At 35.7% G+C, this 20,608-nt stretch overlaps 1 protein-coding gene across 1 annotated transcript in view; it reads left to right on the top strand.

Moving 5' to 3' along the window:
* Positions 1–20,608, top strand: part of TMEM196 (transmembrane protein 196) — a 51,271-nt gene that overhangs the window by 24,665 nt on the left and 5,998 nt on the right. Inside the window, exon 2 of the mRNA XM_046669038.1 lies at positions 18,387–18,443. Within this exon, the coding sequence (XP_046524994.1) occupies positions 18,387–18,443 (57 nt within the window). The remainder of the gene's footprint in view (positions 1–18,386; positions 18,444–20,608) is intronic.

The raw sequence follows: 20,608 nt of genomic DNA, 5'->3' as shown, positions 1-20,608 counted from the left end.
ATCCATTCTTACCAAGCTCTGTCATCACCCTGTTTTGGTCAGCCACACAAAAAACACCTCTAAAGCTATAATGTTGAATGGAAGAAACTTTTCTATTGTCATTATCTATGGTCTTTATTCTAAAAGGAAGTCAAAGGACTTTAACTTAGGAGAGGCAAGAGGGCATTACTTCAGTGATGTCCAAGACATCATCGTCATCATCATAAATATATATGGGAAAGGAACTGGTAGAAGCAAATATATTACATGAAAATGTTAATTAATTGAAAGGAGAAATCTTTTAAAAAATCACTGCCAGCTAGAGAAACAGACAAGAATTTTAGTTGTAAAATAAAAAACAATGCTATCAATTAATTAGTAGCTACTGCCACCAAGTGGTAGAAAAATACTTCTTCAGCGACTAGTATCCAATAGCCTTTAGAGGGAAAGCTCCCTTATCACACTTAGTATTTACCAGTGGACTCGAATTTATTCTGTCTCTTCCCACCGCATCATAACCACCCAAGACCTGATCTTCATTAACTGGCAAACTGTCTTTGATCTCTATTACCACACTCCCAAAGCATCTTCCTGTCAAAAGAGAAAACTTAAGGCTTATTATGATCTCTGCTTGAGGAGCAGCCTCTAATACAGAAAGAAAAAAGAAACATAACTGCAATGAAGCTCAGAGAGTTGGGGTAAAATCATGATTAGAAAATCCTAATTTACTTCAGCCTCTGGAGTTAGAAAGGCTGATGTCTGAATGTCAGTTCTGCCTCTTACCAGCTGTATGATGTAAAAACACTGGTCTCAGCATCAGTTTTCTCAACTGAATTTGAGGATTAAATTAGATGACGTATGTAAAGTGTTTAGCCCAGAGCCTAGGATTTAGCAAGTGCTCAAGAAATGTTAGCCCATTCTTTTTATTACTATAACTTTTATACTGCATTTCCTTTCCCTAAACCTAAATAAATTTTTATTATCATTACAATTGTTACTAATATAATTCAACCCAACCCTAAAAAGGCACATGCTAAGAGGGTAAAATCACTGTAACAATAAACTGCCAATCATGGTAGGGATGATCTATGATTTCTCTAGTCCCCAAGAGAGAACTGGATGAGAAGACAGCAATGAAGACACTCACCAAATTCTAAATCTGGACCTGGCGGTAGTTCCTTCCTGCTGAGGTTCTGGGCAAAGCAATCAAGTCCACTTTTAGCTCCCCTAACACACACAGTGCTATAAAGAATATGAATTAATTAATTCTTTGGAAAGTGGCCTAGAATATAAAATCTGTATATAGATGCCTATAATAATTTAAACACTAGGAACCATAAAGAATCATCTATTATTAACCTTAAATAAAAAGAAAGGTAAAAATAGCATGGCTGTTTCTGCAGTTACGGTAAACCGCTATCTGGCATACTATATTCAGCAGCTTCAATTAACCAGTAGGTCCATACATTTAAACATTGTCTTGTCTAATGTATGGTCACAACAATAAATAGCCCAGGACACTGCGGAGCCTAAAATATCTTGTTTCATCAGAGATAGATTGCACAGTGCCATATGTTTGTCACCGAACTCCAGTTCTTTGAAAATTGATCATCTAACCATGTGGTAAATTACTCTCAACCATAATGTCAATATATTTCATAAGATCCTACTTCAACCCCTTGTCAGAATTGTACCAACTTTTCCTCTGTACCCTGGAAGGTGGTCATTCAGTCGCTCCTCAACCATTTCCAAAGAGACCTTATTAATGTTATGAGGAAGCCCAAGATACTTTGTGGACAGGTCTATTCGTTAGAAAAATTTTCCTGGTAATGAGTGGAAATCTCACTCCATGCAACTCCTATCCAGTATTCTTGGTTCTAGCATTTAAATCCAAAAATAATACGCAATATTTTAGACTTCTCCCGTTTCCCAGATAGGCCAAACCACAGAATTTTTGATAGTACTACCTTCATTCTATAAATATACACATCCTGCAGCACAAAACGTACCTGTTCTGTATAGCTTATCTTTCAGCAATCATATAATCTCACGGACAGGTATTTTTATGGTCTCAACACTTCAAAATAAATAAAAAGAAAGATTTTCTGTGTATTTGATTTTTCAAAATCTGGATAGAAATTAGAATTAAATGTAAAAGTGTCACCATTTTTATTGTCAGCTCACAGAATACTCCAAAAGATAATTTCGTTTGGGAGCAGATGATCACGGAAGTGGCCTCTGGCCCTTTGTCTTCTAAGGTTTGATATCCTCCTGGCATTAGTACTGAGTCCTTCAGACGGGATGTAGGATGGCACGCAGCCTGCATGTTAGATGAGTTATTCGCCAGGAAGGGGACCATTGCCATGCATCTTACACTTTCTTTGCTAATTTTGCTCTTGTATCCCTTTGTTTTCTTATCAAGTTCCTTTGAAAATATCAGCTTATTTTAGTTGTGTTGAGGGGATAAATAGGAAGAATTTTATTTTATGTTTTGTTTTATCCACAAATTGGACTAGAGATACAGCCGGGATACCTGAGGCTGAGTATGATAGTGACTGTGAGGAAAAAGAGAAAGCAATTTCAAGGGGGAGGTTAAAAGTAAAGGTGATGGGCATACTTGTATAGCTGTCCTCCTTCCTACCAGAGAGATTTCCCTCAAAAGCTTTTCATGGGAACATTTTATGACTTGTTTGTTAAAAAGAATATTTTTTGACAAGGTGTTTCTACTATTCTTAGTGTTAATGTGAAATGGGGTATAGCGTGCAACAAGCAATGATTTGGGAGCCCCAGTCTTCAATTCTCATTGAATTTCTGCCACTGACTTGCTGTGTAATTTTTTTTTTTTACTTTGGCATCTTAATCTCTCCATCCACAAAATGGAAATAGTAAAGAGTTTTTCAGCCTTCCCAGAAATACTGGGAAAGAGAACCCAAATAGTAAGCGTTACAAACTTTTGAAAAAGTAAACTATGGAAATTTGCGAATTTATCCCAACTGAATACTTGTGAAAGTGTTCCCGTTTGGGGTCCTTAAACAGGAATTAAAACAAAGGAATTGGATGATGGGGGTAAAGGTCTGTCTGCTGAGACGTCTTATAAACTTTCTTCCAGTAAGGCAAATAACCTTTGTGCTGAATGGTATTGATGGAGAGTGCAGTGTTTAATATTTTCTCCAAAGTCCATAACCCAAGTGGTTTTTTTAATGCTCTGAAATTATTTCCTTTTGCCTCATTATTATTTCTTCCTGCCATCTTTGTGGGTTTCTCAGTAAAAGTGCACCTTAAAGCCAGGAAATAGAAAAACTGTCAGGTTTAATCTTTTTGCTTCTTTATGGGCCAGCACCTACTGTTTGGCTCTGTTCAAAAGTATAAGTATTTTTTATTCACTATAGTATCACCTTATAGTACTACAAAGACATGTAAGTGTCTATGCGACTACACTGGCATAATAAAGTTGCTGAGTAAAGAAGAAATGAATCCGTGGAAGGCTGAAATTATTTTATGATGGTCTTCTTTATCCAGAGAAAGCAGAAAGCCATCACATTAATAAAATAAATCAGTGCCGCTCAGAAACCACCATTCAGAGCTATTCTGAAACAATTCAGAAACTCAGCATCTTCCCTGAGTCCTTTGTTAGCTTAAGTTTATAAATCTTCTGCACTGTTATTGCATTATTCAATTACAATGATTCCTTCCAAAATTTAGTCCTCAAAAACCTCACTCTCCAGATTCGTTTCCCAGAATCTGCTAGCTTTAACAGCCTGATTCATGTTCTTGTAAAATGTTATTTAAAACTTTGTTAAGGCAATGGGAAATTTACAATCAGTTTTAAATCTTGTAAGTTTTCCAATGACCTATTTGGAGAATTGAGTGATAAGTCTCCTTATTTACCTTGTCAAGGTTTTAGGGCTGTCTGGCAATCCAACTGAACTAGGTATGGAAAAGATATAACACACGTTTGCCGTCGTTTAAAATCAGTTCGAAGTTAACTAAGTAAGTGTGTGGAGAAACGGGACACTTCACCCTCAGGAAATTTCAGGTGAGCTATAAATAGTGCTCAGCAACTTGTTGGTCGCCTATGGAGATTGGAAACACTTTATTCTCTTTTACTCTTTCCAACATCTTGGTTTTCACAGTCCAATTATGTATCCTGACAGACTGTGGCATAAATATATTTAGGAAGAAAACTATAATTTCCTACTTCATCCAAAATATTCATTATAAGAAGTGTAACAAACAGAGAAAGGCTTGCTAAATAATATAAACTATAATGCTGAACCACAGAATTGAAGTAAAAGTCATCTCTGTGTTTATTTTGCAAGACTCTAATCAACTGCTCCAGGCTAAGAGAGAGAGAGACAGACAGAGAAAGAGAGGAACAGAAAAAGTTGGGCAAAAAAACTTTCCTTTTGTTTATGCCTTTTAAAGAAGCAATTCTCTCATTCCTTCGAGGCTTTAATGTGGGTATACTAAAAGCCCCACCTTTGCTTCAATCTAAGTGTTCTGATCCCCAGAAATGATTCATCATCATGGGAAACAGAGAAAAAAATAAAGCTTAAAAGACCTTAAAAGCCAAAATGTACTACCAGTTCTTTGATGAGGGAAATGAACCTGTCAAAGACAAACCACTTAAACTCGCCGTGCAAAGGCATAAAATGTCTGCAGTAGGACTCAGAGAAAGCAACATCAACCTCCTTCCCCCTGTGGTTGATGGAAATATGTACGAACAAAACACTCTTACTTCTGCTAGAATGCTTCTGACAACTGGCTTAACGCCAGGGAATGGAGAGAGAAATGTTTGCTATGAGAGTTTAAACTCTTCCAGAAAAAGATGCCTGGTTCATCATATAAGCCTAAGGAGTCTTTGGGGTCTGATGTTAGACATCCGTTGCAGCTCCCTTCAGGGCTACTCGTCCCATGGTAAGTCCCACATCCAGCCAGCTCCTGATAGAGCCAGCTCATCTAAGCCAAACTAGAGAATTAAATCAGTCCTGTGATCCTCCAGCTAAGGTTTCCAAACTATAAAGAGTATAACAGTTCCCTTGGAATTTATCCAAACTGCGGATCCTTGGATCCCATCCTACCAAAATTTGATTCAATGGGGGCCCATGACTCTGCGTTTGTAACAAGCATCCCCATGCCATTCTGATAAAAATGGTTTACTTATGTCATCCTTTGAAAAATTCTTGTCAGTGCTTTGTAACTCAGGTCATTTGGGCTAAAGTTCAGACAGCCAAATGCATATTCTCAAAGATTCTCTTTGAAGAAGAAAAAAGGAGGTAGCATAGGCAACTTTTATAGTGTGCCTAAATCCCAAGAGAGCTGAGGGAAAGCTTGTTACTTGAAACTGGATAGATACGTATTCAGATGGGATTATTGCATGAAACACATGTTCTCACTTGGGGAGGAATCCCTTCACTCTGAGTGAGATCTTACAAAGGATTTCAAGTCCACAACGTCAAGATTACTGTAATTGTGACATAAGGCCTAAGGTTTGGTGAAGTTATTTTTAGGGACCCTACTCTGCCTGCCACAGTATTCTTTTATTTCCCCAGAAGGAACACATAAAGATAGTAATTACCTGCCTTTAGTCATAGCCCTTCCAGGATGGGCCATTGCTTATAACCAGAAAATGAGGTACCCCTCTCCTTCTTTTAGAATCTCTGCTTTCAGACAGGCTTGGCTTGCCAGGTATAGTACCTATGGCTTAAACGAACCACAATGTAATAAAGCAATTGACCCTATGTTTTAAAAACTCATATTCTGATATTTTGATGTCCTGGAGCTTTTTGTGGCATCATTTGACTGTTTTTACATTATCTGATCTTGACAGAATGAAAAGTATCTGGATTTCTTCCATGAGCAAATTTCTGAATGGGATTGGGATAGTGTGTGCCTTAAGGTTAAAGGAAAGATTGAACTACAATTACTCAAAACAGTTTACTACAGAACGGGCCAGTCAAGAGTAGATAATAGCATTCAGAGGACAGTGCTGAGACACTGCCCGACTTCTACATTCATCAAGGGGGGAAAAGCTATTCTGTGTCTATTCTGAAGCCAAGCCTGGTGCTCTGAGAGGAAATTAATCAATATCTGGGATATAGACTCATAGGTTACTTTCCCAAATCATTTTCTGTCTCATATAATTAAGAACACAAATTAATATAATGTTTTACGCCAACCATACCTCAACAAAAAAATTAACCAAAAAAACCCACAACCTTTTCTACTTTGGGAAGTCAATTCTCACCTTTAAAAAGAATCTTCTGACGATTATCACTCAGTGCCAAGGTAATACCTTTCTCAGTGATTTTCATGTAGAAATGTCTACTGATGCTGACATCTCAAGAGCATCTGAGGTTTGAGAAGGAAACTTTTGAAACCCACAAAGCTATGATTGTGACACTTAAAAGGGCAACATCATCAAATTATTTTCAAATGCTACCATTGAGAAGAGAATTAACCTAATCTGACCAATCACGAGAGTTTCAGAAAAACAAAAAAGAAGTTAACTGTGTTTTATTCAGTGAAAAGACTAATCACACTCAGTTATGTGTCTTGGAATTGGCTAAATTTGATTAATTTCTGCCCCTCCTCATGTATACTGTAAATACATTCATCCATCCATCTACTAATTCATTCAGTTTGAAATTCCATTATGTCATCTAGAAACTTTATTTCAAAAGCTCAGCTTTGTCTGAGGAGCTACGGCAAAGTTGGATATAAAAATAGATGATCTCTCACCCTAAAAGTACCAGTAATGGCAAATGAAATAACGCATTCAATTCCACTTTTGTATAATATGAGGTTTAAAGCTGTTTCTTTGGTTCACAGTTTCTTTTCTTCGTTGACTTGCCCATCATGGAGCAAAATTCCCTTTTTCAATCCATTTTTTTCTAGAAGGTTGAGACTATCAAACTGCTTTGCAAAATAAGAGCTTTATTTCAGTAACTACTATGAGTGTATAGGACTAGGAAATCTTTTGTAAATAAAGATGAAAGAAGGTGGTCAGTGAAGATGAAGCTGCATCTGCTTTAATGTTGTAGTGGTTTGTGATTCATTGTGCTTAACTGAGAATAAAACCGTATTCGGCCTCCATGATAGGCTCCATTTATTTCAAAAGAACTGAATTCAATTCTGTGAACTACTCTGTAGCATTTTGAGATTTGTGCCTGAAAGGTCTGACCATAGCAGGTTCCAAATTCTGTTCAATTAAACATCAAAACCAGCCTTGTGTAAAAGCAGGCAAGATGATGGCTTAGTATTGTGATTGAAGAAACACTAGCAAAGCTCCCTGACTCAAAAATACAGGCTGGCATCCTACTTTTCAAATACGCATTCTGAAAACATAGATTGAAGAGTTTTTATTAGTTTGTGTTTTTTTAAATACCCACAGGGAGCACAGACCTTTGAGTCATTCAGGAATCCATATGTTTTCAGAAATTATGGTCCCCTTCATCCAGCTGCCATCACTCCTCCAACCCAGGTGATCACACCTATTTGTTTCTTACGTGTTTTTCCAGAATTAGTTTATACATGTAAGATCAAATATGTATATAGATTATTATATATTTCTTGCCTTTTTACACAAAAAGTAGTTTGTTACATACACAATTCTGTGCCTTGCTTTTTTCACTTAGCCATATATGTTAGCAAGCTTTCCCTATCAGTGTATAGAGAAGTTTCTCACATTTTTTTTAATAGATGCAGAGAAGTCCATTGAATTTAATCAAGTCTCTACTGACTGACATCTGAGATTCCTCTTGTGTTGTTACTAACAAGGCTAAAATAAATAATTTGACACATAGATCATTTTGCACACTTGCAACTATATCTGCTGGATAAATTCTCAAATGTAAGGTTGCTGAGGCAAAGGAGATATACACATGTGTACATGTGTGTGTGTGTGTGTGTATATATGTGTGTATATATATATATATAAATAATTTTGATAATTGTTGCCAACTTCCTCTCAGTAGAGGTCGTATTGATTTATCTTCCCAAAGCGATGTGTGACGATCTGGTTCTCCATATCTTTGCCAAGATTATCAAACTTTAGGATTAAGCTGATAGGTGAAAAAATGCATTTGAGTTAGTTTGAAATTGCATTTCTCTCATTATAGATGAAGTTGAGCATTTCCATGTTTAGGAGTCATTTGTTTTTCAGAGAATTATCTGGTCATACCTTTTGCCTATTTTTCCATCAAATTATTAGTCTTTTCCGTATTGATTTCTAGGAGTTCATCTTACTTTAGGAAGATTAGTCTTTTGTTTATAAACTGCAAATATTTTCTCCAGTTTTTCGTATTGAAGCTGCTCATAATAATATTTTACCATGCAGAATTTTTTTTGTTTACTTTCTTGCTTTTAGTTTTTTAATAAACCAGTCTTTTATTTCATGAAATTTAAATCATAACTAAAAAATCTTTGCCAGGCCAAAATGATTGTAAAAGTTCCACTTTCTTCTAGTATTTTATGGTTTATTTTAAAATTTTATTCATTAGCTCATTAGGCTATTTCTCTGTTATAAGGTGGAGTGTGTAGATCTAATTTCATTTTTGCTCCAGATGGATATATAGATGTCAGATGTCCAAACACCACTTATGGAATGATCTATCTTTTGATAATTGTTTAGAGATGCCATTTTGTTATATACTAATTTTCATATAATTTATTTATTTCTAGACTTTACAATTCTATTATTTAGTTCAATTTTTCTGTTCATGTGGAAATGTCATTCTGTTTTAATTATTGAAGTTTTATAATATATTTTGTTAACTGATGTTAACATTTATCCTCATAACTCATCTTTACCAGAGTTTTCTGACAATGTTTAGATAGTTATTCTTTTATACTAATTTTGAGATCATCTTTCTAGTTAAAAAATGGATCCTTTTGCTATTTTTATTGAATTATGTTAAATTAACAAATCAGATCAAAAAGTATTAGCTTACCTTTTATAATGAATCTTTTTTTATCCAAGATGATGTTATATTTTGCCATTTGTGCAAATTTTCTATTATGTTCTTTATTCATGTTTCTAGGTTTTATCTTTATTGGTTTACACTTGTATTATAAATTTACTTTTAGGAATTCTGTTATTTTTTATTGAAAGTGGAGTTTCTTCCATTACAGCTTCCAATAGGATGTTATTTGTATACATGAATCTTATTAGTTTCCGTATATTAATTTGTGTCTTGTTACCTAACTAAATTACCTTATTTTTTGTAGTAAATTTTAGAGTTGATTCTCTTGGGAATTTCATGTGTCAATCATATTGTCCGCAAACCATGACAGTTTTACCTCCTCTTTTCCAATTTCAATACCTTTAATTTCTTTCTATTATCTAATTGTGTTATCTAATTGTAAAGTAGCTCCATTCCAATGTTCAAGAAAAGTGGTGATAGTGTGCATTCTTGCCATTTTCATCACATCATATCAAGAATACATACTATCAACCTAACTACCACTCTTGGTGTTGACATTGATCACTGGCTGAGGTAGTGCTTCTTCAGTCTCTTCTTCTCTAAAGTTGCTCTTTATTCCCCCTTTCCATATGGCACTCTTTGGAAGGAAGTCATTATGTGTGCCCCACTCTTAGGGAGTGGGGAGTTATGTTTCTCTCTTTGAGAGCGAAGTATGTACATAAATTATTTAGAATTTTTCCAAATAGAAGATTTGTCTCTTCTCCCTATTTATTTATTTATTTATCCAATCATTTATTTATATCAGTATGGCACCATGGATATTTATTATACACATAGTCATAATCCAATATCACTGTGTTTGTTTTGTTGCTCAAGTCATTCTAGCTTTAGTCATTAGAAGCTCTTTCAGTTGGCTCCTATGTCCTTCTGACAAACCTCAGTTGATGTGGGGTTTTTGTCTGTTTTTTGAGCATCTCTTTATCTTCTGACACTATATTATGCTCCAAGCTCATCTTGTATATTTCCTGCTGCAGCCCAAGGAACAGCCAGTTCTCCAAGGGTCTGTAATTCCTTTTACTGCAGGATGGTATTAGAAACCAAGATCTGAGTGATAGGGATGTTCTTTGCTGTCAAGCTATCACTGTTCCTAGACCCTCTCAGGTGACTGAGCAAGAAAGCATGTGCATATACTAATGTGGATATGCACAGATCTATAAATAGCTCTATTATGACTATATTCATAAATATTAAGCTAAAAATTAGTTCATACTGTTATCTACAAGTCTAGTCCATTACCATATGGATCATTCTAGCTTGTTTCCCTTACTTATCTACGCTCATTCCAACAGTAAGAAACCTGACTCCCACCATCCACCATCCATTTAATCTAGTTGTTCAATTTCAGTATACATATGTAGTAGTATCAGAATTGTTAATCAGTAGTCTTGTAGGAAACAACTTTGTTAAAGTGAGTACAGTGATATGTATAGTTTCTTTTGCCTTTAGTTTTATAGACTCTATTCATTTCCAGAGTTACTTTGGTCAGTATCTTTTCCCCCACCTCCTTCAGTGAAACCATTTCACATGTTTGCTATACAGTTACATTGTTTTGTCACATTCGGCATTCTATCCTGGGATTCTTCTGATCCCCTAAATGATTTTTTAAATTTGCATAATTAAGGTTTATTCCTTGTGCTGTAATGTTCTATGAGTTTTAACAAATTCATATTAGCATGTATCCACAATTACGGTATAATACAAAATAGTTTCATTGCCTTAATAGTATCCCCTATTCATCTATTCAACTCCTTTTATCTTCCCCCTGCCCCTAAACACTGGAAACTACTGATCTTTTCACTGTCCCTATTATCTATTGTTTTCAGAATGTCATATATTTGGAATCATACAGTATGCAGCCTTTTTAGACTGGCTTTTTTCCTTTAGCAGTATACATTTAAATTTCTTCCATGTTTTTAAATATCTTGATATCTCATTTCTTTTTATCACTGAATAGTATATCATTGTATGGATGTACCACAGTTTATCCATACACCTATTGAAGGACATCTTGGTTGCTTCCAGTTTTCGTCAATGATGAATAACACTGGTGAAACATTTGAAATTAGTTGACTAAATACCTAAAATCACAATTGTTGGATCATATGGGAAGACTGCGTTTAGCTTTGTAAGAAACTGCCACACTGTCTTCCAATGTTGTACCATTTTCCATTCGTACAAACGATGAATGAAAATTCCTGTTGCTCCACACCACTAGTAATTGGTGTCAGCAGAATTTTGGATTTTAGTCATTCTAAGAAGTGTGTAGTCATATTTCATTGTTGTTTAAGTCCATAGCATTTTAATGACAAATGATGTTGAATATCGTTTCACACTTTTACTGGCCACCTGTGGATCTTCTTGAGTCAGGCGTCTGTTCAGATCCTTTGCTCATATTTTAACTGTTATTTGTTTTCTTATTGTTCATCTTGCTTGATTTCAATCTATTTCCTTCCAATATATTTTTACAATGATGACTATTTGTATTGGTGTCTTTCTTAGGCCTATTTTCTCAATTCCCAATACAAAATTAGTCAGGTTCTTTCAGACAATAGTGTATCATGCACAATTCTACATCTAGTTAACTATAGAAAAACAGAAAATTTGAAGAAAGTTTAGAAAAGATTAGGGGTTTAGGGGAAAAATCTATTAGCAATGATGAAAGGCACTGGATAGAATAAGTTAAAAGATGATGAAATAATGATCCTTATTTCTAAGATCCATTAAAGACCAAATAGCTCTGACACTTTGACTCTACGTTATAAACAAGGACTTCATGTTTCTCCCTTGAAGAGCACCTTATTTGGCTTCATGTTTGTTCGCATCTCACTGAGAGTAATTAAGGGGAACATCGGTGCTTCAGTGGAGAGCTCTGAGGCAGTAGCTCTGCTGATAAAGCGCTGGCGAAAGCCCTGCGTGCAATTCTGGACCTTCAGAGCACGTCAGAATCACATTGGAAGATTTAAAAACACTGATGCCTGAGTTCCAACCTGGAAATTCTGATTTTCAATTGGTCAAGAGATCAGGAATTTTAGAAACTAATACACAGCCAAGTTTGAGGACCACTGCCTTCTGGCAGGCTTTCCAACTTGATAAACTTTCCCTGTTTTACACAGATAATTTTTCCTTGAGTCGCTGTGGAAATGGGATCCCTAAGGAAAGGAAGCCCATGATAGACAGGATATCATTAGGAGTCTAGCCAGGGTGTCATGTAAGAAAATCACAGTCATATCAGCACACTATCAGGAAAAGTATGAATTACTTTAGCGCACTAGCATTTTCTGTGCTCAGCTACAAAATAATCCTTCAAGAGACTGCAGTTATCATTCCTTAACAGGTGATTGGAGTAAGTAAAGGTGTTCAAGGACTGGAGGTAGCAAAGCAAATCATCAAACTTTTCAGCCAGGTACGAGAAGAAATACACTGTTTAACCAGAGATAGATGTCTTTTGAATCAATTTCTCAACATTTAATATTTGTCTGTTTTCCTGATAACTTTTCTATACATTTTAAAGAAACTTACTAATTTTGATGAAATTGTAGAAATTGTTAAAGGTTATCAAAGTATCAAGTTCAATTTGTGCTTTAGCTCATTATCTTGAGGGGAAAGAAAGGTAGCGCCATTTCTATTTTCTAATGTATTTATCTTCTATAATGGCTGGTGAATGTCGTGAAAATTATTTCATCTGAGGTGGTTAAATGTTAGGTGGCAAAAATTTTAATAAGCTGTTCTTTAGGCAAGTTTGGCCCACCGTCTTTCATAATCCCATCTACTCAACCCTCGCTTAATCTCCTGGTCAGTTGATAGAACCACTGCTTTTATCTGCTTCCATTAGAGCTATGGTTTCAAAATTTTCCATTACATAGTTTAAACGGAGAAATTTTATAATAGACTTGTTTTACTCTTAGTCCTCTCTGAAATAAACTTTCTTAAACAGAAAGAAATACTAATAAGGAACTCATTAACTAGAACCTAAGTTAGTGCTGAGAGAGAGAAGGGAGAGAGAAAGAAAACCAGTAAGGAAACAAAAGATTTTTATTCATTTTAGGGAAGCTTTAGCAAATCCCTTATATTTTTAACCTAGCAGAGTGTCTCTCCCTCTCTCTATTTTCTCTCTTATTAGGAAAATCGAATACATTCACATTTAGTCTGCTTACATGATTGAAATTATTTATACCAACTTATTTTATAGTTTCACTTTCTTTCTTTCTTTTTTTAAAAAAAAGACACCTGTTGGTTCAATCTTTATTACCATTATTGTATTTTTCTCTTTATTTTCTGGTCTTCTATATTTTAATGCACAAATTTAAAGTTATACTTTTCTATCAATAGCTAGAAGTAGTTAGCTCCCCTTTTTCTTCTGCTAAATGATGTAAGAAGCTTAGAACATATTACTTACATCTTCTTTACCCTCAACCCACCATCTCTAACATCAAAATCCCTTGGCATGTTCTTTCTAAGCAGATGTTAATTTTTCTGATCAATACTTTTCAATTAAAAAGATTTACTGTTTTGTTTTACTTTGTACTTTTGCTACTTTATCCCTTGCTTATCTCATGTCTTTCCCTATTTGTTTTCATGAAGAGCAGCTTTTAGTAGCCCCTTTAGAGAGTCTCACATGAAACAACGTTTTAGAGACTGTTAGTTTCCTATTGCTGCTGGAACAAGTGACCACAAACTTAGTGGATAAAACAGAAATGTCTTCTCTCACAGTTCTGGAGGCCAGAAGTCTAAAATCAGCCTGCAGGGCTGCATTCCTTCTGGAGGCTCCAGGAGAGAGTCCCATTTTTTTGTCCTTTCCCATTTCCAGAGGCTTCCTACATGCTTTGCCTCACCGCTCTCTTTCCTCACCTTCGAAGCCATCACTGTAGCCTCTTCAAATCTCCTTCTCTCTGTCTCTTTGTGTCTTCATATAGCCTTCTGTCTCTTTTGACCTTCATGTCTTTCTCTTAAAGGATCCCTGTGATTATGTTTAGGCCCTACCTGGTTAATCCACAATAATCTCCATATCTCGAGATTCTTAATTTAATCACATCAGCAAAGGCTTTTTCGCCCTATAGGGTAACGTTCATGGATTCTGGGGGTTAAGAAACATATATCTTTAGAGAGCCATAATTCAGTCTACCATGCTGTTTTTGCCCAAATGAGCCTGTCTTTCCTGTAATCTCTTGAGTGAATGAGAGTTTGGCTGGATATACAGCTCAAAGATTAAAAGACTGGTTTTCAGAAACATGTGACTATTTTATCTTAATACCTTCTTTTAGGCTGTTAGTGTGAAAGGTGGAGTCATTCTATTGAGGAATTGACTTCATGATTTCAATGATTATCTTTGGTGCGCTGTAGTCTTCAAATTCCGTTAATAGTGGCCTGTGGTTGCCGTAACTTTTTTCTGTGTCAGTAGCTCACTGTCAGCTTGTCCCTGCTCACCTCCATCAAAGAGGGGATCACCTTCCATGCTCTTGCCTCTCCCTCACTGTAGACTGCTGTTGCGTGTTACTCCCACCTGTTAGACTCATGGTGTAGGGCAGGTGGGGGTCGAGGAGAAGCTTCTTTCTTCTTCTAGGCCAGTCTCAGCTTGGGATGGCCCTGTGCATCTGGCCTCGTGGGCAGGACTTTCTCAGTATTCTGTATCCTCCTCAAAAGCCAGACTTGGCCTCGTGTTGATGGTTAGTCTTGAGTAGGAGGTCCTGCCTCTCCCGCAGTGGATGATGACTCCCCTTTAGTATAGGCATAGGATGTTAGTCCCAAGATGAATTTTTGCTTCTCCTCCTGTACAAAGAATTTTTTCGCCTACTTTTCCTCCAGTTACAGTCGCAATCCATATTTGCATATACCCTGGAAATAATAGGCTTTGCTACCCTTCTGCTAAGGGCTTAAAATATTTGATTCCTAAGAGAGAAAGCCTAAGGGAGAAGCAGGGCTTTCCACTCTTCCTCCCACACTTGTATGACAACCAGCACCTCCTCCTCCCATCTCTGCAGCAGGTGACATAGCTTGTGTATCCAGACTATCCCTGTAGGGGTTTGTCCCTCTTTGAATTGCAGTTATTCCACTGCCTTGGAACCTAAGCTCTCTGATGGGCTCTAGAAAAGTTATCAGTTTGTAGTTATCTGTTTTTTCATATTGTTAAGGTGGTCTTTCGATATCCTAAGCAAAAGAAGGAGGCTCTGTGGACCTTTCATTAAGAAAATCCACTCAAAATATAGAATGCTATTTTAATAATAGCTCCATTTCATCCTACAATGAGTCACAACCTTAGTTATCTAATAAATTTAATCTAAATTGGAATCAAATAAATTCTGCTTGGAGGACTACCTAGTTTTATTACATAATTACCCTTGATGCTCTAGCGTTAGATTGCTCCATTTATATAACTTCATATTGAGAGCAAAACAAATAACTCCCTGGACAGCACATTTTCTCAGAAGTAAAATTATATTTTCTCATGTAAAGTTGTATATCTAATTCAGTACGCACACACATACACATATGTAGCCATCCATCTTACTTTTTTTTAACTAATTTGTTTTCCACTTGTTTCATAATTTCCATAATGTGGATAACTGCTTTGCATCCTGAATAAAGTTATGGGGAACAAAAACATATCTTAAAATATTATAACAAATTCCCTATATAATAAGGTACAGTTAATTTTAGACTATAGTACCATTAACTAATCTTATGATTATTTTTATTACAACAAAAGTTAACAATGGCAATTATAGATGATCAGGTGTTCATTGAACACTTCTAGTTGGATTTGCAAGTATAATGCACACTGTACTAGCCCTGAAAAATCCTCTTGAAAATCATTTCCATTACATTGTTAGAAATAAATTAACTAACTTAGACACTTAATAAAGCCTTAGATTATAGGTAGATTATATGTGTGATTGGTAACCTTGATGTGTGACCTTGAGCAAGTCACTAAACCTGTCTGGACTTCCAGTTCCCCAAGTGCAAACTGGGAGGGCTGAATTGAGTCATCTTTTAAAATCCTTTGCAGTGCTATGATTTGGGGTAAAGATAGCCAGTGAAATAAAAGATTGCTTAACTGAGTTTTTGTGCTTCTTTTACTCTTTTCTATAAACTGTCATGGCTAAACTTCAGCCAAGATCCCATAGAGCCTCCTCAGAAATTCCACGATTTTATATACTTCCCATTACCCAGGTTTGTTTTTCTCAGATTACAGGTTTCCTGTAAGGAATGTGGATTTTGGATAACCTAACAGAAGTAACTATGGGGAGTATTTACCCTGCAGGCCTGACTGAGAGTAGAAAAATATTGTTTGACTTCCCTCCTAGTCTACCTTCCCCCTCTCAAGGCCTCAACTTCCTTTCCTTATTGGGACAATAGAAAGAAGCAATTTTATTGTCACCTAGATGTTCCCACTGAGGAGCTGGGATGAACTGTGCTTATGCTCCTGAGGTCCCCTGGGGCTTTGTTGTGAATAAATAGTGGCAATGTTTATAGGTTTCAAAAGAGATCCAAGGAACACAAAACTACAATAGTTTCAAATTATGTCAAGAATGAGTTCCGGGTGAGTGGACTTTCAGGGTGGACAATGGGTTAGCGAGGGAAGCAAGGAGAAGGGCATGCTGAGGATTCCAACTGAAGCTTGGAAGCGCGAGAGGTACAGAACTGGTTCAAACTGGAATGGCTGGTGCACAGCCTTGAAAGATGTGAGATGGGATCAATAAGAAAGAGCCCATGTGGGGACAAAAATTATCTAGACCTAGGCCACAGAGAGGGTGAGAAATGGTCACTCAGAAGTAGCTTTTTAAGGTTTCTAAAAATTATGCTAGTATTCAAATTTTATAAAATTCTGAGTTTCTATCTTCTCATGGTTTTATGGTATTAAAATTATTTTGTTAGATCTATTTATATAGTATGTTAACCCTATGTCTGTCATATGCTTTCTGAATATAATCCCAATTTATATTTTGCCTTTGATAGTTATGATATTTTTGACTATGGGAATTACAATTTTGTGTATTAATATTTATAACTATTTTCCATTTTGGTCTATAGCTTTGCTGCTATGTTTAGAAAATCCCTCCCACTCCTCTAAAATTATATAAATATTTAACTTTATTATCTCCTACTACATTTGTATTTTTTTAATGCATTTAACTATTCAAACTGTTTCATAGACACTCTGGTATATGATATTGGAGAAGGTTAACAGATTGTCCTAATTCCATTTATTGAATAAATGATTTGGATCTTTTCCCCATTAATTTGAAAGGCCATCTACATTTTATACCAAATTCTTATGTATTGTTGTGTTTGCTGATCTGTCTTCTGGCCTCATTGCCTGCTTTATAATCATTTTGTTCTCTTATACAGAAATTTCCTGCAAAGGGAAACCTCCCTTACCCATTAATTTTTATCAAATTTTGTTGGTGCTTCTCACACGCATATTGCTTATTTCAGATAATTCTTAGAATATTTTGATGTGTATATTTAAAAATCAATCCATATGTGAGATACTCAGTTAAAACCATGTATATTATTAGTTCTGACTTGAGATAGCAAAATTTAAAAGAGAAATGAAATAGAAATAAGTTTAACCACATTCAAAGTTTTCTTTGCTAATCTGAAAGCCCTTCATGGGCTTATTATTTATTAATGAATATATTATTTTATTTATGTGGTTTACTTCCAGCCAGAAGTATCTACAAATGCGCACTCAAATGGTCCTAAATGGTTCTATCCAAGTTAACAGTTTACTGTGTTTTGATAACCAAAATGTCTAATAGGCTGTCATTGGTAGATGATTCAATGCAATTACTTTTGTAAAGCAATTATGTCACCAATGTGCTTATTTACAAGAAATTACATGCCACCAATAAGGTCATCCCCTTATGTTCTTCTGTCATAACCACAAGGACAATATTTCTGGTAGAATGAGAAGGTAGCCATTTTACCTGATGTAGTTTCAGAGGTACAAAGACTGTCTCTATAGAAAAATATCTCCCTGTCTGACACCTTATCTTTTCCTTCGTGCTGGATTCCCTACCCATAGAATAGCCCACTGATTTATGATTGCTTAGGATGAATGAATGTATACACCACTTTTCTCCCTGAGAAAGTAAAAAGGGACAAGAAGACAATGAAAGAAAATAGGAGGAACAGAACTCTAAATTCATTTACTTCATTATTTTCTCTGGCGGTAAAACTGATTCAAGTTTTGCTGAAATACCACACTTACCTATATCAACCTTGCAAAAAATAAATTTTCATTAGCATTTGCATTTTTATCCCTTAGTATTCTAGAATGAGGTATTTTCCTTTTCAGATTTTGATGGGAATGTAAAATTTTCAAGCTTTCCTAGAGCAAGTGTCATGAGTGAACCATAAACTAAAAACTAGGGGTTCTCTTATCTTTGGATATGGAATAATTGTTATTCTTTTCCTTTTCAGTTTCTTCTTTGTGGCATATGTGGAATATTGTGCGCCAAAAAAAAATCTGGACTTGTTGTAAGTTTCTGCCTTGTTTGTGTTATGCATTGAAATATTTAAAATATCAGAACTCAAAAATGGAAATGATGAGTAGCCAACTTTCATATGCTGAATGTTGCTAATTTTGGATAAAAAAGAGACTGGCAAATAAACTCTGGCTTTTTTATTGTCAATGAAAACCATCAAGATTATTAGAGACTATGACAAGAAGAAAAGAGAGAAAAGTTTTGATATACTCTTTAAATTAATGAGTATGCAACCCTTAATGACTGCTGTGGATGGCAGTCTCCACTTTTCCAGTTTAGAGATTCCCAGACACTCACATGAATCCTTTAGTAAGTTGGTAAAGACGTAGCTTGATTTCATGGGAAATTTAACTATTTAAATATGGAACTGGGCCTAAAGATTACTGGCTTTGACTGTGAAGTTAATTTTGCAAAGCAGCAAAACAGCTGTGTTGTTATAGTTACAGTTAATTCCCGAGATTTTTTATTTAATTTTATTTTATTACAGTGCATGCAAATGTAAGTGTTTTCAGATGTTTTATGGTACTATCGCGGTTTTCGGGGGCATGGAACATGCTCCCAGTTAATCCTGATATTGGCTGGAGAAGAACTGCATGCTGAAGTGTGGATTCCCCATTACTTTCCATAACATTTTCTGATGGTTGGAAAGAAGGAAAAAACAATTTTTTTTTAATTGAGTACCATAGGAAAGATCATAGACCTTTATAAATTTGCAAACTTAATCCTACACATGGACTCTAGAAAGTGGTCTTTGACCCTAAAAAGAGTTGTCCAAGGTGAGTGATCTGAGGAGGCAAGGAATAGGAGGGTATTGCAGTTATTTTTATTTAACTCTTTTTTTCTAATCACATCTTTCTTTGTGAGAATATCTATTGTGACAGAAATGGTGAAGCCCCCATTGCTTTAGACATGCAAGATGCAATTTTTAAAAATTACATAAAGGGAAACCTTTGGATAAAAAACTTTTTGAAGGCTTACAATTTGCATTTATGATTCTCCCATCATTCTTTAGACATGGCCTTCATTCTTTGCACGCTTTCTTTTACCAAGACTCTTTATGGCTATATAGTAACAATTTCTTGGAACTTGGATGAAGCAAAGAAAGAGAAAGAGAGAGACAGAGACAGAGAGAAAGGAAGCGAGAATGGAAGGAAGGAAAGAGAGAGGAAGGGAGGAGAAGAGGGCAGGGAGGAGAGGAGAGGGAGGCTTATAAACAACAGAAATTTCTTTCTCACAGTTCTGGAGGCTGGAAGTCCCAGATCAGAGTGCCAGCATGGTTGGATTCTGATAAGGCTCTCTTCCGGCTTACACATTTCTGGCTGTGTCTTCACATGGCAAAAGGGAGAAGAGAGCTCTCTGAAATCTCTTTTATAAGGGCACTGACCCCAGTCATGACGGCTCCACCCTCACGACCTAATTATCTCCCAAAGGTTCCACCTCCAAATACCATCATATTGGGGATTAGGCTTCAACATAGAATTTTGGAGAGACACAAACATTCAGTTCATAGCAGAAGAGGAGGGAAGGGATTTTTTTAAAAGACACTGGTCTCTTTTTGCTGTCTTTCTAACTCTCTTATAAATTATTTACAAATCGTAAGATCTGAACATTTTAGAAACCTCCATCCACTTTATCATCCTGTGCCATCTGAGGTTCCAATAGATGATATTTAGCTATCAAGGGGTTCTGCACCCTTCGATCAAATTGTGTGAAGATTTCTCCACTCCAAAAATCTCTGCAGTCTAGAATCTCCAGTCTGGTGAGATTTGAAAACAGTATATGGTTATAAACTTGGGTACAAATTTTAACATTTTAATTCCCAGGTAAGAATGTTCTGTCTGCATATGTTAATAAATTGTCATGCTTTTAAGACGTAATGAGAATAACATCAGGAGAGATATCTGTTTTCCTGTAATATTCAATTAAATTTGTCATTTATTTTCTTAATTAACAGTAATTCATTATTTGAAGGCTGGAATGTAACATCTTTCCATATTTTCAGAGAATGAATAAATACCAAAATATATTCCCAAGGAACTGCATGCCATGTGAATATACTTTAGAAAGAAATATAACTGGTTAATTGTATTTGAAATTGGGAGCTGTAAGTTCCCACTTGGGATGATTCAATTATTTGGTAATTGATATTCAGTATTA

The sequence above is a fragment of the Equus quagga genome, chromosome 8 (assembly GCF_021613505.1).
Source record: "Equus quagga isolate Etosha38 chromosome 8, UCLA_HA_Equagga_1.0, whole genome shotgun sequence".
In the NCBI taxonomy this organism is placed as follows: Eukaryota; Metazoa; Chordata; class Mammalia; order Perissodactyla; family Equidae; genus Equus; species Equus quagga.
This window is presented reverse-complemented; position numbering and strand designations above follow the sequence as displayed.